Raw genomic sequence first — 25,198 nt, forward strand, 5'->3', positions numbered from 1 at the left:
AATGAGGGCTTTTCAGAAAAAATAGTAGGCGGAAATTTTTGCGTCGATTTTTATTCTCAAAAAACTGTTTTTTTTATATTTGAAATTTTTTGGTTTGTTTTAGGGAACAAAACACCTTCTTCTCTGATGTTCTTTGGTCATAGGAAAGGTCCCCAAAAAGTTTAATTTAAGTTTGAGCAAATTCAACAAATATGAAATCCATTTCCGGTTTTGGTAGAGAATTGGTCGTTTGTAATTTTTTTTTTTTACTTTTTTTTTGCTTATTTGATTTTGCGGGTTAAAATGATTTTTGAAATTTATTTCGACAAAATATTAGATTTTTTTTCCCAAAAATCAGACAAAAACATTCCAGGACCCGATCTAGCACCCTTCTAAACTAGCGAAAAATATGTCTTTTCAGTTCCCTAAAACATATAAAAATAGTCGTTTATTCAACAAGTTGCAAAAAGAGGATTTTTTCAGCACGAGTCGTACATTTATCCAACGATGTTCACCGAGTTGGATAAATACGAAGAGTGCTGAAAAAATCAAGTTTTGCAACGAGTTCCATACAACATTTTTTGCAATTCCAAAAAACACACACTGAGTGAAATTTTAAGTCAAATTTTCATGTATTTTGTCAATAAATCGTTTAAATAAAAAAAAATGTTGAAAAGTGTTACTTTTCGAAACAAGTTCTGAAAAGTTCAACTTTTCCGCACCCATTTGAGTGCTGGAAATTAGAACTTTTCAGCATTTATTTTGAAAAGTGTTGCTATTCGATTCTGTTATTTTTGGTACAGAAAAGTAGGCTATTTCGTCGTTCAAGAATGACAGGAAAAGTAAGTAGTTTCACGACGGAATTGCAAAAAGAAAGTTAAAAACTACGTTTTATTTTGGAAATTAATCTTCAGTGATAACAAGTAAAATAAAAAAGGGGGGTTTTCCGTCACAAGTCCATCCAGATTTAAATTCCTGCAGAGGACTACTATTTATGGAATTACAGAATGTTAAACAAATAAAAAAATAATTATATTGAGTTTTCTTTTTTTTAATGAATTTTATTTTCAGAATTATTGTGTTCCATAGGCTTCAGAAAAAAAATTGCACCTTCAAAGCAAATGGATTAGCAAAACATCGACTGGACTTGAAAAAATATATTTAAAAAAACACAACACATCCAATCGATAAAATTGTAAGTAGAAGAATAAATTTAATAAAAGTGCAGAAGAAAGTCCAAAACAAAATAAATGGACATAAAAATTATAAAATAAAAGAAAACAAGAGACAAAAAACAAGAAAAATCAAGTTTTTTTGTAGAACAAAATTTGCTCAAAATAATTTCCTAGAAACCGATAATTTTCTTTAAAAAATAAATAGTAAAATTAGCTAGAATCAGCACGGAACTCCACCAAGGTTCGTGTCAGGTGCATTTTCTACTACGCTGACCCACTTCATACCACACCCAACGTTTCGCTCAATGTTATTATGTTGTTTATCGGTTCTTCCAACATCGGATAGAGAGTTTACTATAAACGACGACACGTTAGATATATACCTATTCAACGAAATGCTTGCGCAAAGGCCTTTACTAGACGACGACGACGACGACGTGTTTTTATGCAACTCTACCAACTCAACCAATTGCTATCGACATCGTCGTCGCGAGAACTGGAAAACCTTGGCGCTGGTTAGATGACAACTAGACGATTATATTCTAGCTGACTGTGGAGAAAAAGTGCTTACCATGCGCGTACAAAACGATGACACGTCCAACATTTTTGAGAGTTTCTTCTGTTTTACTTTTTTTTTGTTTTTTTTTTTGAGTTGTCACTTTCACTACAGACCTCCCCAAAAAGTTGTCACTTCTTTGTTCAACCCTACGTTGATTTTAAGTCACTGCATCACTTTTAGAGAAATTCTTCACAAAAAGAAATCATTTTCTCCCAGAAATTATCACACTCCATTGAAACTTCACTCATCACAAGAGGTCCAACGAAGCAAGTTCCGCGTCCAAAAAAACTTGGCCACGAGGTGCGGCGAGACCACACCAAACGACGGGGAAAACTCTGCTGAACTGAACAGAACTGGCTCGAAATCGGGCGTTTGGGCGCCTCAGCAACTCAACCCAACAACCTCGCGCGGTTGATATCCACATTCACACACAAGTTCACATGTTCATCGCGCAACTCGCGAGTCAGCGTGGTATGGGTGCGCCTGATTGAAGTTTATGCTGCCCGCGATGCACCAACACCGGCTTAGAAACGCGATCAGCTGTCGGTGGAGAGAGGTCAGAGTTCTCTGGGATGTTGGAATTTTTTTCTCTTGTAAATTAAAGAAAAATGTATTCTTTTAAAGTTCATCATTTATGCTTTGTTTGCCTGCCATTCTTGTACTATAATTTTAAAATAATTTCAAATTGAATAAAAAAAATAATAAAAAATTTACAGATTAAAAAGAATAATTTCAAACTGATATGTTTCTGATTAATTCTCTACATTTTCGCAAATCGATTGGTTTTTTATTCGATTTGGTGTCTTCGGCACCAGATTGTTGTAGATTGTTGGAAATTTTCAGTGAAAATAGGTACATGTTCCCGATTTTTTAATTTGACTTTTTATCAATAAAAATTAAATTCCTATAATTTTTTTTGTTCATTTTAGATTTTTTCAAATAATTTTCAGGGGACTAAAAAAATGCATCTTTTGCGCTAATGTTAAGGATGGTGCAAAACACATTTGAAAAAAAAAAAGATTTTTGGGACAAATCTAAAATATTGTCAAAGAAAACTTTAAAAATTATGTTTAGATGTAAGATCAAACATGAAATTGACATTGAATTAACACAAATTTTTGATTAGGTTCGCAATTTAAAAAAAAATCTTTTTGAAGGAAAAGCAACCCTGCAAAATATATTTTTCAAAAACTGAGACAATTTCCTTCATTTTTTTTCTTGGCTTGTATATCGGACTGCTGAATTTCTAAAAATTATCTAAAGATTATTTCCAAATTTTCAAATCCAGCCAAGCATTTGAAAATGACAATGCCCTTCCAAAAAAAATATTCTTGGTTATTAAATTTCGAAATTATGACAGTTTTACAAAGTAAAATGAAGAAATCGGGAATAACTTTTTTTCTGAAAAGTCTCAACGATCAGAAAATTTCAAGATACACATTTTCGAACTTCCACATGTCCATTGGACCCAAAGAGTGAATTATTTTTTTGAGGATTGGGAAAAACGACAAATAAAATTTGAATTTTCCTAGAAAAAACATATTCTTTATAAAATGAATTCAAATGGTTAAAAAAGGACATTAAAACGTATTTTTTATGATTTTCCACATAAGTTAAAAAAGCAATCTTTTATAAGCTTTAATTTTTTTAAAAGAATTATCAGTAAATCATTTTCTGTCGTTATTTGTTCACATTTCTTTTCAAAAGCAAAAATTAAAACCTGTCATCATTAACTTGAATCCGTACCACAAAATTTGTTCGTCGAATTTAGTGTATTTGTGGTGTCATCAAGGTCATTTTGAGCAACTTGTGCTCTGTGAATAACATTTCATCTTTTTTTATGTTTTTTCAATTTTATTTTTGTACTTTTATTGTCATTGGTATGCCTATTATGAGTTTTTCATTATTTCCAGTAACTTATTCAGTTCTTAGCAAATTTTGCTATAAAATTTATCATTTGTTTTTAAATTATCAAAAAGTGCTTTCAGTTAAACTCTGATTGATTGTACATAGCAAAAATCCGATGGTAAAATTGCATGCAAAAGCACGCACACCACCTTTGTGAGAAAAAGCATGTAATATTGTATGAGAAAACGTGCACTCCAAAAATAACATCAATCTGGTAAGAGTCTTCTCCAGATTACCAAGCCAGCGCCCCAACCAACTCGGCTATCTCACCGTCTTATTAAAGCATGGTTCAACGCCAATGAAGCAATAGGTTTCTCGTACGTCGTATACTGCATTAACTGTAATACGGTGCACAGAAAAAAAAAATGTAAATTTGGAAGCTGTAATTTTGGAAGGTTGAATATTACCTCTTTTATGATGTAATTTTATCTCAATTTAGACTGAAAAAGTGACATTACAACAGAATAGTGGTAAAATTACACATTTCCAGAGGTAAAATTACACCTTTTTTCTGACATAAATGATGTACCCCTTCCCAGATGTAATATTACCATGATTTTTTTTTCTGTGTGTATGGGGAACATACAGCTACACAGCTAAAAAAGTAGTAATCCAGCTGCGTGTAAAAGGCCTGGGTGTAAAATAAACATTGCATTATTTTATGCAATTTTATGTTACATTCTGAAATATGTAGCCCATCAGTATGGGAAACCTACTTGACCGAAATGTCAAGCTCATATATGCGTTTATCCTTCCAGTTTTTCATCGGTCTGATGGCCGAGCGGGCTAAGGCGCCAGTCCTTACTGTTGGTGCTGGGTTTGAATCCCGTCGGTTGCAACTTTTTTTTTGTGTTAGCAAAAATTGTACATGCAGTGTGTAATATTAAGTGTTTATTTTGACGAAGGTGATGTGCATGCTTTTGCATGCGATTTTACCATCGGATTTTTTGCTGTGTACAGCGGTGTTGATCCAAATACTTTCACAGCGGCGGGATAGCCGAGAGGGTTGGGGCGCGGACTTGGTAATCTGGAGATGACTCTCACCGGATTGATGTTAGTTTTGGGGTATGCGAAATCTTTTTTTTTCTTGCGTACATGCTTTTTGTGTACACGTTTTCTCATGCAATATAACATGCTTTTGATCACAAAGGTGATGTGCATGCTTTTACATGCGATTTTACACGGAATTTTTTTACTGTGTACTAATTACTGCATATTTATTTTCACATGGCGAGTTGACTCAAAAAAATAAAATTTTTCGTAAACATTATTAAAATAAAAAAATTATTCAAAATAAAAAAGGATTCTTTTTTTAGGAAGTCAAAGTTGGTTTGAAATTGATTTTTGGCGTATTATTACATTAAAGACCCGAGATGGGTTCATCCGTCATAACAAAAAAAAAAAAAAAAAACAAAAAACAAAAAATGACAACTACGGGAATCGAACCAGAGACCTTTGACAGACTAACCCAATGACTTAATTGCCTCGGCCACCACAGCTTGATGACCAAAGAGAGGTCAGTAACATTTGTAATGATGGTGTGAGTTGGCAGCATTATTCTTTCGATTTTGACACTGTGCTCTCAATAAATTTTGAGGGCATCGATTCTCTTGACTCTGGATTTTGCGTGTAAAATAAAATTGTGTGTAAAATTGTGTAATCATATGATTTAGTATTAAAAAACCTTGCTCACTTCTTACCAAATAGAGTCACTTAAAGGGTCTGGATATAATTTTCATGTAAATTATACTCTTTGGAAAATAAGTGCGCAAAAAACACGGTATTATTATGAAACCTACTTAGACCAACTAAGATCTGGCCTCAACAAAGTATATAAATATCTTTTAAGTGGTCATAACTTGAGACAGGACTGCCAGATCGTCAAATTTTCAGACTAGTCTGAAAGGTCTTCCAGTTGCCTATGCCGATAGGTTGGATGATAGATCCGGAAATAGTTTTCATACGGATATGTTAGATTCGGATCCAAAAAAGTACATAAATATTACATAAGTTGTAATAACTTGAGACTTGGCTGCCAGATCTACAAGTTTTTAGAGTTGTTGGGAAAAAAATAATCTTTTTTTAATTCGAACTTTGAAAAGTTTGACAAATGTGTGGAGAATTGGAAAAAAATCTTCAAATTAAATAATTATTTTTTTCAACTAGCGTTTCCAGATAAAAACTGATATTTTATGTTTACTGTTGAACTCTGCTAAAAAAATTTGAGGAATAAAATTCCACAGTTAGCCGTTTGTTTTTGTCCTGCCGTCTGTGTGAGTGTTATTTCTGCAAGCCACACTCCACACATCTTCAAAAGTGTGCCTGCTTGTAACAGTACTAGTGGTAGTAGTGGCTGCTGAAGTAAAAAAAAATATCAAAACAAACTTGTTCCGTTACAACACACCACACCACACACGCGGATCGCGTGGTCGAAACCAAGTCGAAACGGAAAATCGAACTTCTCCACACTGCTTCAACCGACGAAAAAAAAAGTAGTAGGAAAAACAAAAACACAACTCAACCGTGGATTGCACGACTCTTTACAGTTCCGCCACTTGACAACAGCAGCGGTCGGGGCGCGTGGATGGTGTGAAGTTGAATCGAATTTGAAGTGAGTGAGAGACAGAGTGAGGGGGAAAAAATGATAAAAAAGTGTTTCGGAAAACATATCTTCAGGGGCTGTTGAGTGTTGTTTTGATGCCACGCACGATTGATCACATACGAGTTTCGGGTTTAAAAGGTTTAAAATTGTTGGAGACAGATAACCGGTGTCATTAAAAAGACTTGCACTTAAGAATGCAGCACATGCGTACATGCTTAAATTAAGCAAAAGAGACTTCGGTAAAAAATAACAAATTGTCAACTACTGAACAGTTTGGTAAATTTAAAATTAACGAATTCGGTAAAAACTTCCGAACTCCGTGAATTGAGTTCATTATTATTCATTGTTCAACCGGTTTTCGGTAAAACATTGTTCATTCTTACGAGTATTTCTTGAACTAAACTTTCCCGAGCAGACGGAAATAACGCTGGAATAACATTTTTTGTTATTTGAAAATACTAGGCCAATAACATTTTATGTTATTTATAACAAGTTTTGTTATTCGCCGTTATGATTTTTTTGTTATTGGATTGTTATTGTAATAACAGACTAATAACATTTTAAGTGATTTTTCGAACAAATCTTTGTTATTATTTTTTGTTATTTTAACAACTAATCCGATCAACCCAATAACAGTTGGAGGTATTCTTCCGTAACAAAAAATGTTATTCCAAAGTTGTTTTGGCTTGCAACCAATATCTTTTTTTTTTTTTTTTTGTTTGATTGCCATAAGTCCACTGCGACCATTTATTTGATCTATTGTCGACCTGCTGATCTTTTTTTTTTTAGATCTGCAGAGGCTGCCAATTTGCTGTTCTTGGGCATTTGGGGAACAAAGCACACGCGCTATTGTTGAGCAAGTGTGTTGATCTGTCCACACGCCGTAACATTTTTCCTTTCCTCTGTGCTGTTGTACTTTCCATATGTGTCGCTAGAACTGAAGTGCACTTTTTTATTACGCTACTTAGGATGTGTTCCCAGTGAAATCCCAAAAGCCCGGGACTCTTGCTAAGCAGTTTTTTTGTCCCTCCAAGCACATTTTGCGGTTGGGCCCAGCGCACTCCGCAGATGCAAATATACAGAGCACAGCCGGTCCTCGAAACATGTGAAAAGTACGAGGAAAGGTGGTGCCAAGCCATGTGGGTTTCAAACCACGACCTTCCGTTTATCAAACGAAACCTGTAACCAATAGACCACAGGAGCTCGGCTTGCAACCAATATCAGTCCAATAACAAATTATGTTATGATAACGAAAACTGTTATTAAACTCTTATGCAAAAATGGATTTTTCGAGAATATTCCATAACACTTTCTGTTATTTTAACAGTATTTGTTATTGAAATGGCATGAATTTTGTTATTACCGTCTGCCCGGGTTTTTGATTTCTCAATATTCCTTTCGGTGAAAAGAGTGGTGATTTTTTTTTAATCTTCTTAAAATTGGAAATGTTTAGTAAACTTAAATAAATAATCATCATCAATTATTCTTAATTTTTTATTCAATTAAAAAAAGGGTAATTCTCTACCAACTCACACGAAATCGGGAAAAGTTGCCCCGACCCCTCTTCGATTTGCGTGAAACTTTGTCCTAAGGGGTAACTTTTGTCCCTGATCACGAATCCGAGGTCCGTTTTTTGATATCTCGTGACGGAGGGGCGGTACGACCCCTTCCATTTTTGAACATGCGAAAAAAGAGGTGTTTTTCAATAATTTGCAGCCTGGAACGGTGATGAGATAGAAATTTGGCATCAAAGGGACTTTTATGTAAAATTAGACGCCCGATTTGATGACGTACTCAGAATTCCGAAAAACGTATTTTCATCGAAAAACAATAAAAGTTTTAAAAATTCTCCCATTTTCCGTTACTCGACTGTAAAAATTTTGGAACATGTCATTTTATGGGAAATTTAATGTACTTTTCGAATCTACATTGTCCCAGAAGGGTCATTTTTTCATTTAGAACAAAATTTTTCATTTTAAAATTTCGTGTTTTTCTAACTTTGCAGGGTTATTTTTTAGAGTGTAACAATGTTCTACAAAGTTGTAGAGCAGACAATTACAAAAATTTTGATATATAGACATTAGGGGTTTGCTTATAAACATCACAAGTTATCGCGATTTTACGAAAAAAAGTTTTGAAAAAGTTACTTTTTGCGTTTCTCTTTGTTTCGTCGTCCGTGTCTGTCGCGGGTGACCATGAACGGCCATGATCGATGACGATCAACTTTTTTAAAACTTTTTTTCGTAAAATCGTGATAACTTGTGATGTTTATAAGCAAACCCTTATGTATATATATCAAAATTTTGTAATTGTCTGCTCTACAACTTTGTAGAACATTGTTACACTCTAAAAATAACCCTGCAAAGTTAGAAAAACACGAAATTTTAAAATGAAAAATTTTGTTCTAAATGAAAAATGACCCTTCTGGGACAATGTAGATTCGAAAAGTACATTAAATTTCCCATAAAATGACATGTTCCAAAATTTTACAGTCGAGTAACGGAAAATGGGAGAATTTTTAAACTTTTTAGTGTTTTTTCGATGAAAATACGTTTTTCGGAATTCTGATTACGCCATCAAATCGGGCGTCTAATTTTACATAAAAGTCCCTTTGACACCAAATTTCTATCTCATCACCGTTTCAGGCTGCAAATTATTGAAAAACACCTCTTTTTCGCATGTGCAAAATGGAAGGGGTCGTACCGCCCTCCGTCACGAGATATCAAAAAACGGACCTCGGATTCGTGATCAGGGACAAAAGTTACCCCTTAGGACAAAGTTTCACGCAAATCGAAGAGGGGTCGGGGCAACTGCTGTGTGAGTTGGCGGAGAATTACCCAAAAAGCTTTTGAGATACCTTGGAAAGAATTTTTTGACATTCATATTCACAAAATTTGAAGAAATTTGAGGTTACCCAAAAATTATTTTTTTGAACAAATCAACGCTTGCTATATAAAGGTTTTCGTAAATATTTTTTTGATTGTTTTCTATTTGTGTGAAACTGTATGAATCAATTTCTTGAATCCATGTTCCAAAAAAAAAAAACCATTTTGCATCATTTGTATCTTCATCAGGGTTACCAGGTCAAAATTAGGAAAATCTGGCAAAGTATTGATCAAAACCCTGGAAAAATCTGGCAGACGAAAATCCAAGCATTCTCAATGGTGAAGGGATGGGAGGATATGAATTAATTTAAAAAATTGTGAAATTCAGGTGGTTTGATAATTCAAGACCTAATTTACATACTCTCTAAGAAATAAAAATTCTATTTTTTTTATTTTCAATTAAATTCGTTTATTCTAATCAAAAAGTTGTTCAAAATGGGCATGAAGTGAAAAATCTGGCACTGAGATGGATTAATCTTTATTCTGGCTGACACTTGAAAAATCTGGCAACCTGGTAACCCTGATCTTCATGCAAATTTAGGGGGGTGTTCATACAAAAGTTCTAGGAAATTATAAAAAAATATGATCATGATAAGGATTTTTCAGAAAAAATAGTTAAGAAAAATACTCATTTTTATCTCTTCATCACCAAAAAATCATTTACAACCTGTCTTATTCCCTTTCGTTTTTTAAAGAGCAATTCCATGTCAAATAGGGAATCGGTTGTACCCGACCCTCTCCGATTTCAATGAAACATTGTAGACATGTTATCCTACGCTACGTATATGGAGCCAGTTTCACTCGATAATGACATTTGAGAAGGGCGTAAGTGTTTTAAATATTTTTGTAATTCGGCATTTAAATAATGCTGTATCTCAAAGCCGTTGCTTCGTTTAAAAAAGTGGTCAAAGACAAACTTCTAGGAAATTTGACGGGCTTTCCGAAAAAAATACACCGAAAGAAAAAAACACTCCACTTTTATGAGATTTTTTGATTTTTAAGTTTAAAAGTCAAATTTAAAGGTGAGCCCACGATTATTTTCGTTCATTTTTTTTTATGAAAATAGTCTAAGATATTACAAAAAGACTCACGAAAAATACAGGATGGAGCAACTCACCTAAAAAAATACAAAAATCATTTACTGAAACTGTTTTTTTTTTTTTTTCAAAAGTGTTCTAAACCTCATAATTTGCAAAAACCGATAGCGGGAATCGATTCTCCAGACAATTTTACATAAAAGCCTCCATATTGACCATTGTCCTAAGTCCAATCCTTGTGAAGTTACAACGGTTTCAAATATGAGAATGTTGAAAAAAAAAATAGCTTTTTTGAAGGTTTTTGGCAATTTTTATATAAATAACAGACTTGATTTTTCAGTCTCGAAAATATTTTTACCGGAAAACTCGTCTCTAAAAAAAATGTTTTAAATGGCTGAGAAAATACCTTCAAAAAAAAATATATGAAAAAAAAGTTATACTAAGCAACACAGTTTTTATATCATGGAAACTGTTGATCCGATTTTCATAACAAAAAAAGAGATGTTTTAAAAGGTCTTAGTATAATTACACAGTAAGAAGTGTGATATTACCTGTTAAAATGTGTAATTTTAACACTTTTCAGGTGTAATGTAACTTTTTCAGTCTGAATTGGTGTAAAATTACATCATCAAATAGGTAATATTCAACGTTCCAAATTTACACATTTTTTAACTGTGTAGGAAGCATATTTAGGAATATCTCACACAATATTTATTTTCAATTTTCAAATAAATTATTTGTGCCAGTAAATGTAACCATGCAAAATCTGGTATTTTTTTTTAAAAGAAAAATCAATAAGCTTGTCATAAAAAAACTAGTTTAGTTTGTTTGTATTTCCATTCAAGTTCAAAAAAAAAAAATGAGCAGACTTTTCTTACAAAAAGGGGACATCCATGAGCAACTTAGAAAAGAAAATCGTTCGATCCGCTTCATTGACTGAAAAAGTAATAAAGAACTCATAAAAGAATTGCCCCCTTTCCCCTCTGATTGCTCGAGCAAGAAGAAAAAGTACACAGTGTTTTTTTTAATTTGGTAGGTGTATTTTTTTTTTATTATGAAATTTGACCTCAATTTAGACACTTTACATCAGAACAGTGGTAAAATTACACATTTTCAGAGGTAAAATTACACATTTTTTCTGACATAAAAACTTTACATCAGAACAGTGGTAAAATTACACTTTTTCAGAGGTAAAATTACAAATTTTTTCTGACATAAATGTCTTCCCAAATGTATCCATGTTTTTACTGTGTAGAAAAAATATTTTTTTTAGACAAAATTGCATATTAAATCGGAAAAAAAGTAGCCCACACTCTTTTTTGTCGATTTTTATGAAACTTTATCCTAATGTTGGTCCCTGATCACGAATTCGAGATCAATTTTCCGACATCTCGCGACGGAGAGGTGGTTTGACCCTTTTTGAAATGTTCGCTGAATCTCCCTTCCAATGACATGTCCTACAATTTTTGACAGTTGAGTAACGAAAAGTAGTAAAGGTTTTAAAACTTTTGTTGTATGGCTTTTAAACCTTGCTTTTGCCCCTACTATTGAGTTACAAAGAAAAAAAAAGATGAATTTTGGAATGTTGAAAATTTGGCTGGTTGAATATTACGTCTTTTTTGAGTAATTTTACCTGAACAATGTGTGAAAATGTGAACATGATGAAAATGTACCAGTTCCTGATGTAAAATTACACTTTTTTTGGACACAAAATCTGTCACCATTCCCTGATGAATATTACCATAATTTTATTTTCTGTGTATCACGAACTATGATGTAATTCTAGTGGAACATACCTGCAAAAGAGAAAAGAAAAGGAGAAAATTGTGATAATTGTTTTTGTACTGCTACAATTTGTATAATTAGTCAACTAATTTCAGAGAAAGACATTGATAGCACGAAAAATCACACAAACCCTCCCATAAAACAGACCGAGGGTTCGGTCTCCAAAAGGGGTTGAGGGGGTGCTGCTGTCAATATTGCCACAAAATAAAATTTAATTAAAGATAACACATCGTCGCCGGGGTTGCTCCCAATAAAATGTTGCCCCAAGGGCGGGGGTGTTGAATTCCTAAAATTAGCGATTGTGTGCACTTTTTAAACCGGAATTTCATTGTGGTGTGTGTTTTGAAAAGATAAAATGTAAACAATCTTCTCCAAACTCGATAAGGTTGGTTTACAACCGCCTTATTTGAGTGTGTGTGTGTGTGTGAAAATGTGGACTTCGATAAAATTAATTTGTATTGAAAGATCAATCTTCTAAACACATTGACGGATTGAGGTTAGTAACATGACACTTGTCGGTGGTTTGTTTTGCTAAACAAGTTGCAACCACTGTTGGAAGTTTCAAATTCCGATCATTTCCATATTACGCAGTAGAAAACACAATCCCACGCATAACTCGAAATTCGCAGAAGTATTGCGAACTAATCCGGAACCTTTCTTCTCGGCGAAGATCGCCGCACGCAAAAACCGGTCAGTGTCATCGATAAAAACAACAACAGCAGCAGCAAAAACAAAACAAACCGGTTGCCGCGGAGACGCGCAAAAAAGGATAAACAAAAATAGCAACCGCCATCAGGGAAGACGATTCACGTACGACGACCGGAACCTTGACGATTGTCGTGTTTTTCTGCTCACGACGTTTGTTTGCATACGTTTGCCACTGACAAATGGACGAAATAGTGTTTTTGTTTTGACTAGTGACCAATAGATGGCGCAGAAATTTAAACGTCAAATTTGACAGATTTTCTGTTTCCAATGATTTTTTTTATGGAAACCTTTTAAGTACAAGGTTGAAGTCGTTTGAACTTATAATATTAAATCTTTTGTCCTTCAAGTTTGATGGCCTTGAGTGAATTTTGATAGATTTCCATCTAGCGGAGACTAGAAACAAGTCATAAGGTTCAATGATTTCGAACGTGGTCAACTTCCGAAATCAATATTTAAAAATTCTCTTCCGGATTTTTTCAAACTCGTGACATCTCCAATCGATGGCGGACACAACTTTGTTTTGCCCCGCCGCCGGACACTTCTCCGAACTCTGCGCAGATATTCTAATTAGCCACTAACGAGCCGAGTCGAGAGCTGATGGATGTAACGGGTCATTCGCAATCCGTACCTGTAGTCCCCTTGGGCCCTGGGTTCGGAATCAACCAATTAATTGGTTTATCGCGTTCCGAGCGCACAAACAGCCGCCCCGGTTGGGTGTGTGGGAGGTTGACACGGAGGTTGCCTAGCCGCAGGCGATAAACGATTGGAATTGAGAGTTGGACGAAGAGTGGGAGAAATTGTCCAGTGTAAATCGGAGAAATTAATCAATTTGTTAATTCGACCTTTAAAAAATATAGTTTTTTTAAACCTTGACTTTATTTAATTTTAAGTAAATTGTTGACTCTCAATTTAGTTTTTATAATATTATTCGAAACTCAACAAAAGCGAATCTTTTTTATTTTCCTCTTCTTGAGGTCATAAAGTTGGTTATAATCGAGTCGTTTGCTGTCCCACACCCACCTGTAATTTGGGGGTTATCTCATAACAACAATAATTGTAGTCCAGTGTGACTTTGTAACGCTTAAATGTAAGTATTTGATGCTGCCATCTAGTGGTGAGTAGGATGATGATTCAAGAAACGCTACAAATGCTCTGAATCTGCCTTAATGTTTTATTGAATAACTTTTCAAAGACTTTAAAAACAGCAAACCAACCATAACTAAATAATTGGTATGACATTATAATTTTTCAATAGAAATTTTTAATGCTGCCATCTAGTGGTGATTAGCAAAAGTATCAAAGACGTAATACAACCGATTTGAACCTATTTCTAAATTTAAAAAAGTAGTGACCAAACCAACCCCACTTGACAGTACACATGGTAACAAAAATCCCTCGCCAGTCTCACACAGGGCCTTTTGTTTGAGTTTCATGATTATGCGAATTAATTAAGATTTTTTTCGCTCTTTTTTCTCGGGTGGCACTTGCTCTTTTGGCGTGGTAACAACGCATCCACAGCCTCTCAGCCTTTGTTGACACTACAAGGCGGCGGTCCACCAAATTACGGTGTTTTAATTATGAAAACAACAATAACCGCTTGAGTTTGTAAGAGCGGTGTCACAAGGTGAATTGCTGCAGCGAAGAAGATACAATTTACATTGCCTATTGATTTCGCATATGAACTGCTCAAATCATTTTTTCTTATGTGAAATTTTATGGAGTTGCGTGTAGATTTTAGTAAGTAATTGTTTGGAACAAAACAGTAAAAAGTATGATTTTGAAAGGTTGACCAATTTTTATGGTTGAATATTGCCTTTTATTCGATGTAATTTTACTTGATTTTTTATGTGGAATATGGGTCATTCCTGGTCAACTGAGTACACTTTTGGACTTGACCTTCACCGATTTGGACCAAACCTGGAGGGAACGTTCATCTATGGATAGTTAACAGAAATCCCAAGTTTTGTGCTGATTGGACCATCCCTCTATTTTTGGCACCGCCCTCTTTTGTGACGATTTCTTAAAAAACTTTTTTTTCTTTTAATCATAACTTTTCAAATACTTAAGCAAAAGACTTCCTACAGGTTGCATTTTAGAGAAAATTGTCCAAGGAATTCGATAAAAATAAAATATTTAACTATTAAATGCCCACTTTATTTATATTTTACCGTTTTAAGTATTAAAATTCAGTTTTGACCAATTCCTTATATTTTTATTTGTTTTATTTTATCACCATCGTATTTCCCGGACAATTTTACATAATAATCAATGTAGACCTCAAACTAAAATGAACTATTGGCGAGATACAGCGATTTTACTGAAAAAAAAATATTTTACGCAGCACTCGGAAGTACATGGTGTACTTTTCAAAAAAAAAGGAATGAATCCCGCATAGTTCGATTTTTACATGTGAGAAACTTATTTCGGATTTGAATTCATAGGACAGAGTGCAGCGCATAACCAAACTTTTTTCAGTAAAATCGCTGTATCTCGCCAATAGTTCATTTTAGTTTGAGGTCTACATTGATTATTATGTAAAATTGTCCGGGAAATACGATGGTGATAAAATAAAACAAATAAAAATATAAGGAATTGGTCAAAACTGGATTTTAATACTTAAAACGTTAAAATATAATATTAGTGGGCATTTAAGGGTTATTTTTTTTATCGAATTCCTTGGACGATTCTTTTGCTTTAGTATTTGCAAAGTTATGGTTAAAAGAAAAAAAAAGTTTTTTAGAAAATCGTCAAAAAGAGGGCGGTGTCAAAAATAGAGGGATGGTTCAATCGGTACCAAACATGAGAATTCTGTTAACTATCTATAGATGAACGTTCCCTCCAATTTTAGTCCAAATCGGTGAAGGTCGAGTCCAAAAGTGTACTCAGTTGACCTGGAATGACCCATATGTAAAATTACACATAAAAAGATGTAAAGTCACAATGTTCCTTATTTTCTAAAAAAAATAGTTAAAAAATCCTAATTTTCTGATAATAAACCTGTCAATATTCCCCGATGTAATATTACGATGTTTTTTGTATTGGAAAAAAAATACGTCCCATATGCAATTTCGTCCTTCTTAAATAATTTTACAGATATTCAACTTTCTTAAATTTAATGTGAGATCTTTGTTCTACAAAACCGACAAATGGTCGAAAGGACAAAAAGTCGAAAGGCAAAAGGTCGAACGTTTTATGAGAAAACGTTTAAAATTTAACTTTTTAACATTATTTAACGAACTTTATATTCTTTCAAAAATAATTATTCTTGTAATTCTGTAACATATATTTGAGCTTTTTTTTCAATTCAGTAATAATAATTTATTCTAATTTTGGTAATATTTATGTAAGCTTTTCCACTCTTTCAAACATAAACAGTTCTTTCTAAAGTTGCATGAGAATACACAAAAAAAAGTGTAAATTTACTTAAGATTTGATGTAATTGTCTGTATCATACGTAAAATCATGTTATTACGTACACAGTAAAAAATAATGTAAATTTTGAAGCTGTAATTTTGGAAGATTGAATATTACCTCTTTTATGATGTAATTTAAACTGAATTTAGACTAAAAAAGTGACATTACACCAGAAAAGTGGTAAAATTACACATTTTCAGAGGTAAAATTACACATTTTTCCTGACATAAAAGATGTACCCCTTCCCAGATATAATATTACCATGATTTTTTTTCCTGTGCATGATTTGTTGCAAATTTACATCAAATCGCATTTAAATTTACATGATTTATGACGTACAAAAGTGTTAATGATGTAACATTCAGATTTTTTTTCTGTGTAGTTCTCACTCGAACTTTATGTATAGATTTTTTTTAATGATGTTTTCTTGTTTCTGTAACATTTCTGTGGGTTATTCCCTTAATTAGAAATATTTTTCCATGTTTTTTTTTCTACATTTTTGACCTATTGTCATACAGTCGTGAACCTAAGAAATCCTGTTAAAATCAAGGAAATTGACAGCGGATGGCTTGAAATATTAGACATTTCGAGCATTTATTTTAGGAAAACTGGATTTTAGATCATCCTACACGGAGAAAAATGAGTTCTGAAAATCGTGAACAAGCATTAACGAAAATGGGAACCACGAACGAAGTGTTTAAATTCCATAATACGTTTTTGAAAAAAGTATCCCGAAATTTGAACAGTTTATTCGTGGTTTCCAGATTCGTGAACGCTTGTTCACGAGTTTAAGAACATTTTTTTCTCCGTGTAAGAATCTCTAGACTGTTTGGAATTTTGAGACTAAGAGTTTAAATAATATTGTAAATTTAAAAATACTATTAATCCTCACGGTTTGATGAAAATAGCTCAATATTGGATTTTGGACACAAAATTAACCCTCTACAACCCAACCCCGCCTTCAGACGGGCTTCGATTTAAAAAATTGCCAAAAATCCATTTTCAACCAATTTTTGATCTTTAAAAGAAAGAAGAACTCTTAAAATTTTAGAAAATTTATGGGTTGTCTACTGTCCCAGACTATGCCTCTACACATTTGTTTACAATTAAAATGATAATGGTGCCATTTTAAAGCAGAAAATTTGAAAAACAAGCAAAATAAATTGAAAAAGTGACTGTAAAAACATAAAAATTAGATAGGCAAAATGTAATGATAGGAGGTGGTAGAATAGGCCTAATACTACCAAAAACTAAACAAGATAAATGCAAATTAAAATACTAAAAATTAATCAAAAAAACTTAAACAAGAGAAGTGAAGTATTTCGTAGAACAAAAGTTGCTCAAAATGACCTCCTAAACACGGAAAAAATTAAAAATTTCGAAAAAAATGGGCTGTAGAGGGTTAACGCTTATATATCCAATTATAATTAGGTATTTTGAAGATTCCTAAAATCTACACGGAGAAAAATCAGTTCCCAAAATCGTGAACAAGCGTTTATAAAAATAGGGAATCACAAAAAAATGTGTTCAAATTTTATTGACGCTTTTTCACGATCTGTGGAACAGATTTTTCTCCGTGTAGAATTTATTTTGGAGATATAACTAAAATGAAATTTTTTCAATCAAATTAAACTAGAAAATTCTCATAGTCGGTAAGATTGAAAGTATTGAAATTTTCATAAATCTGTTTCTACAAATATTTTTAATTGTGAATTTCAATCTAAGTTTTGTATCAAATTGGAACATTTTTCCCATCATAAAAATAGCAAGAATCTTCCTTCCCAAAATCAACACAATCGAACAACTAATGACCTCCACCTCCACCGATATCAAATCATGCACGGATGATTAGTGTCAACCAATATTTACTATACCATTGGCCTAATCCGCATCGAAATCTATCATCTATGTGCCCCATCATCACTTTGATCGATTGACGGGCAGCAGTGAGCTTCAAACGCGCTCAGTCGCTAATTGGTCTTTCCCGTGCCCCCCTCTCTCTCTCTCTATCTATCTGGTACGGAATTCCGCAAACAGGTTGAAATCGGGATTCCGTTGACACCTGGCTGTCTACCGTGGATCTAGATAGCCAGCCAACTCGACACATAGAGACTACCAGATAAGGTTGAAGTTGTTGAGCGCCCGGGACCATGGAATTGAGGTTGGAACTTTTTAGGTTGATTTGAATTATAGATTCTTCGTTTAAATTTGCTGAAACAAAAGTTGACAAAATGGTGTCTACCTTATAATTTTTATCTACCTTGCCGAGAAAGTCCAAGCGTCCGCTGAATCGCTCAACGCTTAGTCACGTTTCTGGGCTTTGGACACTTTGTACGGTGTAGCGTCCAACGTCCTGTGCAAAAACTACGTACGTAATAATAATCCTCTATCTATATCTAGATCTAGTCCACCACTGAGCTGACTACCGACGACCTTGGCATGGTTCGCGAGAAAAGAAAAAAAAACCATGCAATAACCGCAGATCCGCGTATACAAACCACCATCCATCGCGTCACACGTCGAAATATGGGGTGATAATTGCTTCCGAGGAAATTTATACGTTTTTTTCGCCCATAAAAGTGCGCCACCATTTTCCGGAAGTTGCGCGGGAAACGAAGAAACCGACTTTTACAGCCTCACTCTCGCACGTTCTACCCAGATATGGTCTGGCGGACGTAATCAGGTGCTTCGACAGCAGCTTTTACAACCGGTTACACCGGATTTGGTGGAACATGCAGCGACCACCACGGATTACGACTACGCACGGACACACTTTGTGTACAGATTGGTATCGCGGAATCGATGAATTTGGCACTGGTTCAGCGCGGGGCTTTACATTTAGGCCGCCGGACGCGGTAATGTCGCAGTGTAATCCTGTGGCTGAAAGTTGGAAGTCCTTCGGTGTAAATTGGAAGTGGCTTTTGTCAACTGAGAGCGGATTTTGCGGTCAAAATTTATTTCACGTTTATCCCAGAAGCTGAACTTAATTGTTTGGAAGTAATCAGTACTGTGGCTTACTAATGATCTTTGGATCTTCAATCACTCGTATGTTTCTCAAGATTCCAAAGGTGCTTAACATTAGTAAGATTTTAAGGGACTCAGATATCCTCATATTACCTAGAATAGATTAAGATAATTCAGGATTCAGATTCCAGTAACCAAGACATTGTAAACAGTTTCTAAGAAAATTAAATTTTCCTAGATGCCTTTGAATTCTTTAGATCCCGAGGATGTATTGATTTCAGGATAACTAGGATTCCAAGTATTGCTAAGATAAGACGAGGTTCTAGAGAATGATTTTGAGAATCTCACAGCTTCCTACTGAAACTTCAAGTCCTTTGTACACAGAAAAAATTATGGTAATATTCATCAGTGAATGATGACAGAAATGTGTATTATTCATTAGTTTCTGGTGAATTTTTATCAGGTTCACATTTTTACACATTTTTTAATTAATATTACAAAAAAAATAAATAAATAAAAAAAAATAAATAAAAAAAAAATAAATAAAAAAAAAAATAAATAAAAAAAAAAAATAATAAAAAAAAAAATCATCGGGATCGGCAGCCGAAGCCGCTACCCCTGCGCCACGAGACCCACCTGTGGCTTACTAAAGATCTTTGAATCTTCAATCACTCGTATGATTCTCAAGGTTCCAAAGGTGCTTAACATTTGTAAGATTTTAAGGGACTCAGATATCCTCAAATTACCTAGAAAAGATTAAGATAATTCAGGATTCCGATTGTAAACAGTTTCTAAGAAAATTAAATTTTCCTAGATGCCTTTGAATTCTTTAGATTCCGAGGATGTATTGATTTCAGGATAACTAGGATTCCAAGTATTGCTAAGATAAGACGAGGTTCTAGAGAATGATTTTAAGAATCTCACAGCTTCCTACTGAAACTTCAAGTCCTTTGTACACAGAAAAAAATATGGTAATATTCATCAGTGAATGATGACAGAAATGTGTATTATTCATTAGTTTCTGGTGAATTTTTATCAGGTTCACATTTTTACACATTTTTTAATTAATATTACTAAAAAAGAGGTATTATTCAACCAAAAAAAACTTCAATCTTCCAAAATTAATCTTTTTTTCTGTGTATTAATATGCAATTCAGAATTCTGAAGTACCCTAATTTTGGTACGATATTTAAGGAATAACGATATCACTTGAGATTCTTGAGATTTTTAAAGTTCTGATTCACACACAACAAAAAAAAAATAGTTTAATTTTGGAAGGTTGATAATTTGGTAGGTAGTTTGAATACTACCTCTTTTTCGAGTAATATTACATACAAAATGTGTGAAAATGTGAACCTGATAAAAATTCACCAAAACCTGCACAGTAAAAAATAATGTAAATTTGGAAGCTGTAATTTTGGAAGGTTGAATATTACCTCATTTATGATGTAATTTTACCTGAATTTAGACTGAAAAAGTGACATTATTACACCAGAAAAGTGGTAAAATTATACATTTCCAGAGGTTAAATTACACATTTTTTCTGACATAAAAGATGTACCCCTTCCCAGATGTAATATTACCATTTTTTTTTCTGTGTGGTGAAAATTCACCAGTTCCTGATGCAATATTAGTTTAAGTTTTTTTTACACAAAATCTGTCATCATTTTGATTATTTTTTTTTCTGTGCAGGATTGGAATTTTCCTAAGATACTTTAAAATGCTTTAGATTCCTATGATTATCGTGATTTACATGATTTATTGAACCCTAATATTGATAAGAATCAAAGAGATTCATATATCCAAAGATGTAAAGATTTTTTTTAGATTCTTAAACTTCCTTTAGATTCTATACTTCTCTGAGATTTTTGTGATTTCCAGGAATTTTCCAAAAAAAAAATTGAGCTTCACAGAAAAAATATATTATGGTAATATTCATCAGGAAATGATGACAGATTTTGTGTCGGAAAAATTGTGTAATATTACATCAGGAATTGATGAATATTCATCAGGCTCACATTTTTAACACATTTTTTATGTAATATTACTCAAAAAAGAGTTAATATCCAATCTACCAAATTTTCAACCTTCCAAAATTCAACTTTTTTTTTGCTGTGTATGAGCTTTTGTGTTTCAAATGTTTATAGAACCTATTAAAAAACCCCCACATTTTTTTAAAAGATTGAAAATTTTGGTGGTTGAATATAACCTCTTTTCTTTAGAGTGTAAAAATGTAAATTCTGATGTAATATTACACAATTTTTGACGTAAATCTGTTCACATTCCCTGATGAATATTACCAGAGTTTTTTTTCTGTTCACAGTAATTTTTTGAAAGGTGTAATTTTTTAAGGCTGAATATTACCACTTTAATAATGTAATTTTACCTCAATTTAGACTGAAAATGCGACATTACACCAGAAAAGTGGTAAAATTACACATATTTCAGAGGTAAAATCACACAATTTTTCTGACATAAAGATGTACCCCTTCCCATGATTTTTTTTTGTGTAAAGATTCCTTACAATGGCAAAATTTTAAGGGATTCAGACAACAAATGTTTTTAAAATCATCGGGATTCTTAAATTTCCTCAAGATTCCAAGTATTTCTATGAATTCCATTAATTATACAGCAATTCCATTTGAAAAGAGCCTCCTAAACCGAACAAAAGTTCTCCGATCGGGCTCAATTTTTTTCTGGGGGTTCCATGGCCAAAATAATTACACCCGTATTTTTTGTTTGGCCATTAGGGTGACCTACATCGTGCTAGGGTGGTTCGAAAAATGGCAATTTTCGTCATTTTTCGCAAAAACCTCTTTTTTTCAAAAAATCATATCTCCGCGCCATTTCATCCGATTTTAGCTGCCTTAGACCTCAAAGATAGGTAATGAGTTTGGCTATTTGGGAAAAATAGTAAGAATGGAAACTTTTTTTTCGTAAAATCGCAATAACTCGTGATGTTTATAAGCAAACCCCTTATGTCTATAAATCAAAATTTTTGTAATTGTTTGCTCTACAACTTTGTAGAATATTGTTGCACTCTAAAAAATAACCCTAAATAGTTAGAAAAAAACACGACATTTTAAAATGAAAAATTTTGTTCTAAATGAAAAATGACCCTTCTGGGTCAATGTAGATTCGAAAAGTACATTAAATTTCCTATAAAATGACATGTTCCAAAAAATTTTACAGTCGAGTAACGGAAAATGGGAGAATTTTTAAAACTTTTTTAGTGTTTTTTTTTTAATGAAAAATACGTTTTTTTCGGAATTCTGAGTACGCCATCAAATCGGGCGTCTAATTTTACATAAAAGTCCCTTTGACACCAAATTTCTATCTCATCACCGTTTCAGGCTGCAAATTATTGAAAAACACATCTTTTTTCGCATGTTCAAAAATTGAAGGGGTCGTACCGCCCCTCCGTCACGAGTTATAAAAAAACGGGCCTCGGATTCGTGATCAGGGACAAAAGTTACCCTATAGGACAAAGTTTCACGCAAATCGAAGAGGGGTAGGGGCAACTGCTATGTGAGTTGGTAGAGAATTTTGCCGAGCTTCCGTGGCCGTGAGGTTACGGGTTCCGCCTTGTAAGCGGAAGGTGATGGGTTCGATTCCTGTCTGGCTCGGCAAAGTCAGATCCCTTTAAAGAGCAAATCTGCTCACTGGGAACACTGACCGGTAGGGGATGAGTTTCGACTAACGGCGTGCTGGGTTTCCAATCCAGAGGTCGTGAGTTCGATTCTCGTACCGGGATGATGAAGTTAATTACCCTATTGCTATAATTCCAAGAATTTTAAAAAAATCTAAATTTCATAAAATAGTTTTTTCTTTCAAAATTCCATAGAGTTCTAAAATAATTTCAATTTCCAGTACCAAATAGCTTTTAAAAGTATTGCTATGATTCTAAGGATCCCGAAGCTATATGTTTTTTTATGATTCATCAATAATCCCATACACAGTGAAAAAATGTGTAAATTTGTACGCTTAAAAATTGGAAGGTGTAATCATATCTCTATTATGATGTAATATCACCTCAATTTGGACTGAAAAGTGGCAAAAAACTGAAGGAGTGTTGAATTTACGCATTTTTACAGGTGACATTACACTTTAATTTCTGTCTAAAGGATGCACTCATTCCCACATGTAAAATTACCATGATTTTTTTTTCTGTTTAGATTCCTCTTATTGAGAAGATTTCCAAGAGTTATTCTGATATCTTGATGTTTTTTTAAATCCTAGAATTTCTACAGGATTCGTAAATTTTTATTATTGGTTCAAATTTTATTTATTTGAACTTGATTCTAAAAATATAGGCAGATTTTGGATTCTTAATTTTATTTTCAAGACTAACTTTATTAAAGCTGTGACATGATTAAAAATCTAAGATCGTAATATGCTTTCGGAAACCTTATTTCGGTCCTTAAAGTTGCCTGATCCATAACATTCCAGTTGACTCCAATCGAACCTCGCGTCACAAAACATATTTTTCACCAGCCTAAGCATAATCCTTTGCCAGTCGTCGTCCCTTTTTGTTGCAGCCATTCAGCACATTCTTTTGCAAAGTGACAAACTTGTACGGAGCACTCGCTTAAATGTTCAAGTCCCTTCCAGATTAACTCAAGTGAAAACACAAACGCTGGACAGCCTCCCCTATGACCACTTGTAGAAGAACCAAGCAATATCTGCTTCGTTCTGACGAGGGATAACGAGCAAAAATTCCGAGAATTCGTTCTCATTTTCGACAAAGGGAAAAATATGCCGTCATTTTTGGGTCCCCCCTTTTTCTTGTTGAATTTCGAATTTTCGACCAACACTAAGTAACAAGACTTCTGAACCATTTCATTTAGTATGATTTGAAGACTTGGCTAATTACCTTCGTCAAATCTATTTCAATCTGCGTCTTATTTCGCAAGCTTCACGGCTGTTTACACTTCACAAAATTTTCATCCAAATCAAAATAAGTTTCACCACTCTAATTAAAATCGCTAGAAAGTTTCAGATTTTCAATCGGCGCTCCCCAATAATATCTAACCGCACGAGAAAAAAACAACACACTGACCAAGTCAGCAAGCAAGCAAGTTTGAGTGACATGGCAGAGGTTTTTTCCTTTTTGGTGAATGTGAATGTTTGGCGCAGCAGCACAGGGTGTCTGTGTCTGTGTGTGAACGGGGAAAATCGGTCATCCGCGGCTAGACGAGTTTTTCTTATCTCTTTTTTTTGTTATTCTCTGTTGATCATGTGAAAGTCAAGGAGACAAACAGTTTGAGGCACGGTGGGAAAATTGCAGGGAATTAAAGGCGGAACACCTTTGAAAACAATACAAAAATTTTAACAGTAAAATAACAAAAAAAAGTGAAGGTGGAATGAAGTTGAAAAAAGCACAAAATGTCAAAAGATAACAGAACAAGAAACAAATAAGATTTATTAAGGAAAAATAGCGTTTTGATAACCTTTAAAAAAAATACAATTCAGGAAAAAGGAATAAACAACAACAAGAACGAAGAAACTGCAAGCCAATATGGTAAAAAGTAAAATATGTTAAGTAATGAAAAGATGGACACATAAACAAAATAAAAATAAAACTAAACAAAAAAGTAGGTTGAAAAAATAAACAAAAATACAACAAACAAGAAAAAGAAATGAAAAAAACAAAACAGAACATCATATTTAAAAAAGGACTAATTTTTTTAAGAAAAAGTTTGCAAAATTTGCATTATTCAAAAATATATTTTATTTTTTTTTACAAAACTACGTATTTTTGTAAAAAAACTGTTTTTTACAATATTGGTATGAATTGATCAGGATATTGCCAGACATTTCGGTAGTTCTAACATTTTTTTAAATACTCAAAATTTCAACAAAACTCAGTATTTTAATTTTTTTTTAAATTTTCGTTTTTTACAATATTGATGATCGGTTTTTTTTCATACACCCAAAATTCAGAGTCGAGATAATCGTTCTCTCAAAATTTATTGAGGTCTCAGTGCCAAAATCGATAGAATAATGGTACCAACTCACACCATCATAACAAATGAGTTCATTCGTTAGTTGAATCAATAAATCTCCAACAAGTGTCATACATCGACTTCTGACTTCTCCTTGGTCACCAAGCTGTGGTGGCCGAGGCAGCAAAGTCATTGGATTGGTTTATCAAAGGTCTCTGGTTCGATTCCCGTTGTCGA

The 25,198-nt window shown here is 33.6% G+C and overlaps 1 protein-coding gene across 5 annotated transcripts in view; it reads right to left on the reverse strand.

Moving 5' to 3' along the window:
• The window catches only part of LOC6049047 (PH and SEC7 domain-containing protein), a 154,277-nt gene that overhangs the window by 53,388 nt on the left and 75,691 nt on the right, over positions 1–25,198 (reverse strand). Inside the window, exon 1 of one of the 5 annotated variants that reach the window (XM_038252169.1) lies at positions 1,726–2,024. The exons of the other annotated variants lie outside the window; for them this stretch is intronic. Coding sequence (XP_038108097.1) covers positions 1,726–1,758 — 33 coding nt within the window. The 5' untranslated portion in view covers positions 1,759–2,024. Of the gene's footprint in view, positions 1–1,725; positions 2,025–25,198 lie in introns of those variants that run through there. 5 annotated transcript variants of the gene reach the window in all.

Source organism: Culex quinquefasciatus, chromosome 1 (assembly GCF_015732765.1).
Source record: "Culex quinquefasciatus strain JHB chromosome 1, VPISU_Cqui_1.0_pri_paternal, whole genome shotgun sequence".
NCBI lineage: Eukaryota > Metazoa > Arthropoda > Insecta > Diptera > Culicidae > Culex > Culex quinquefasciatus.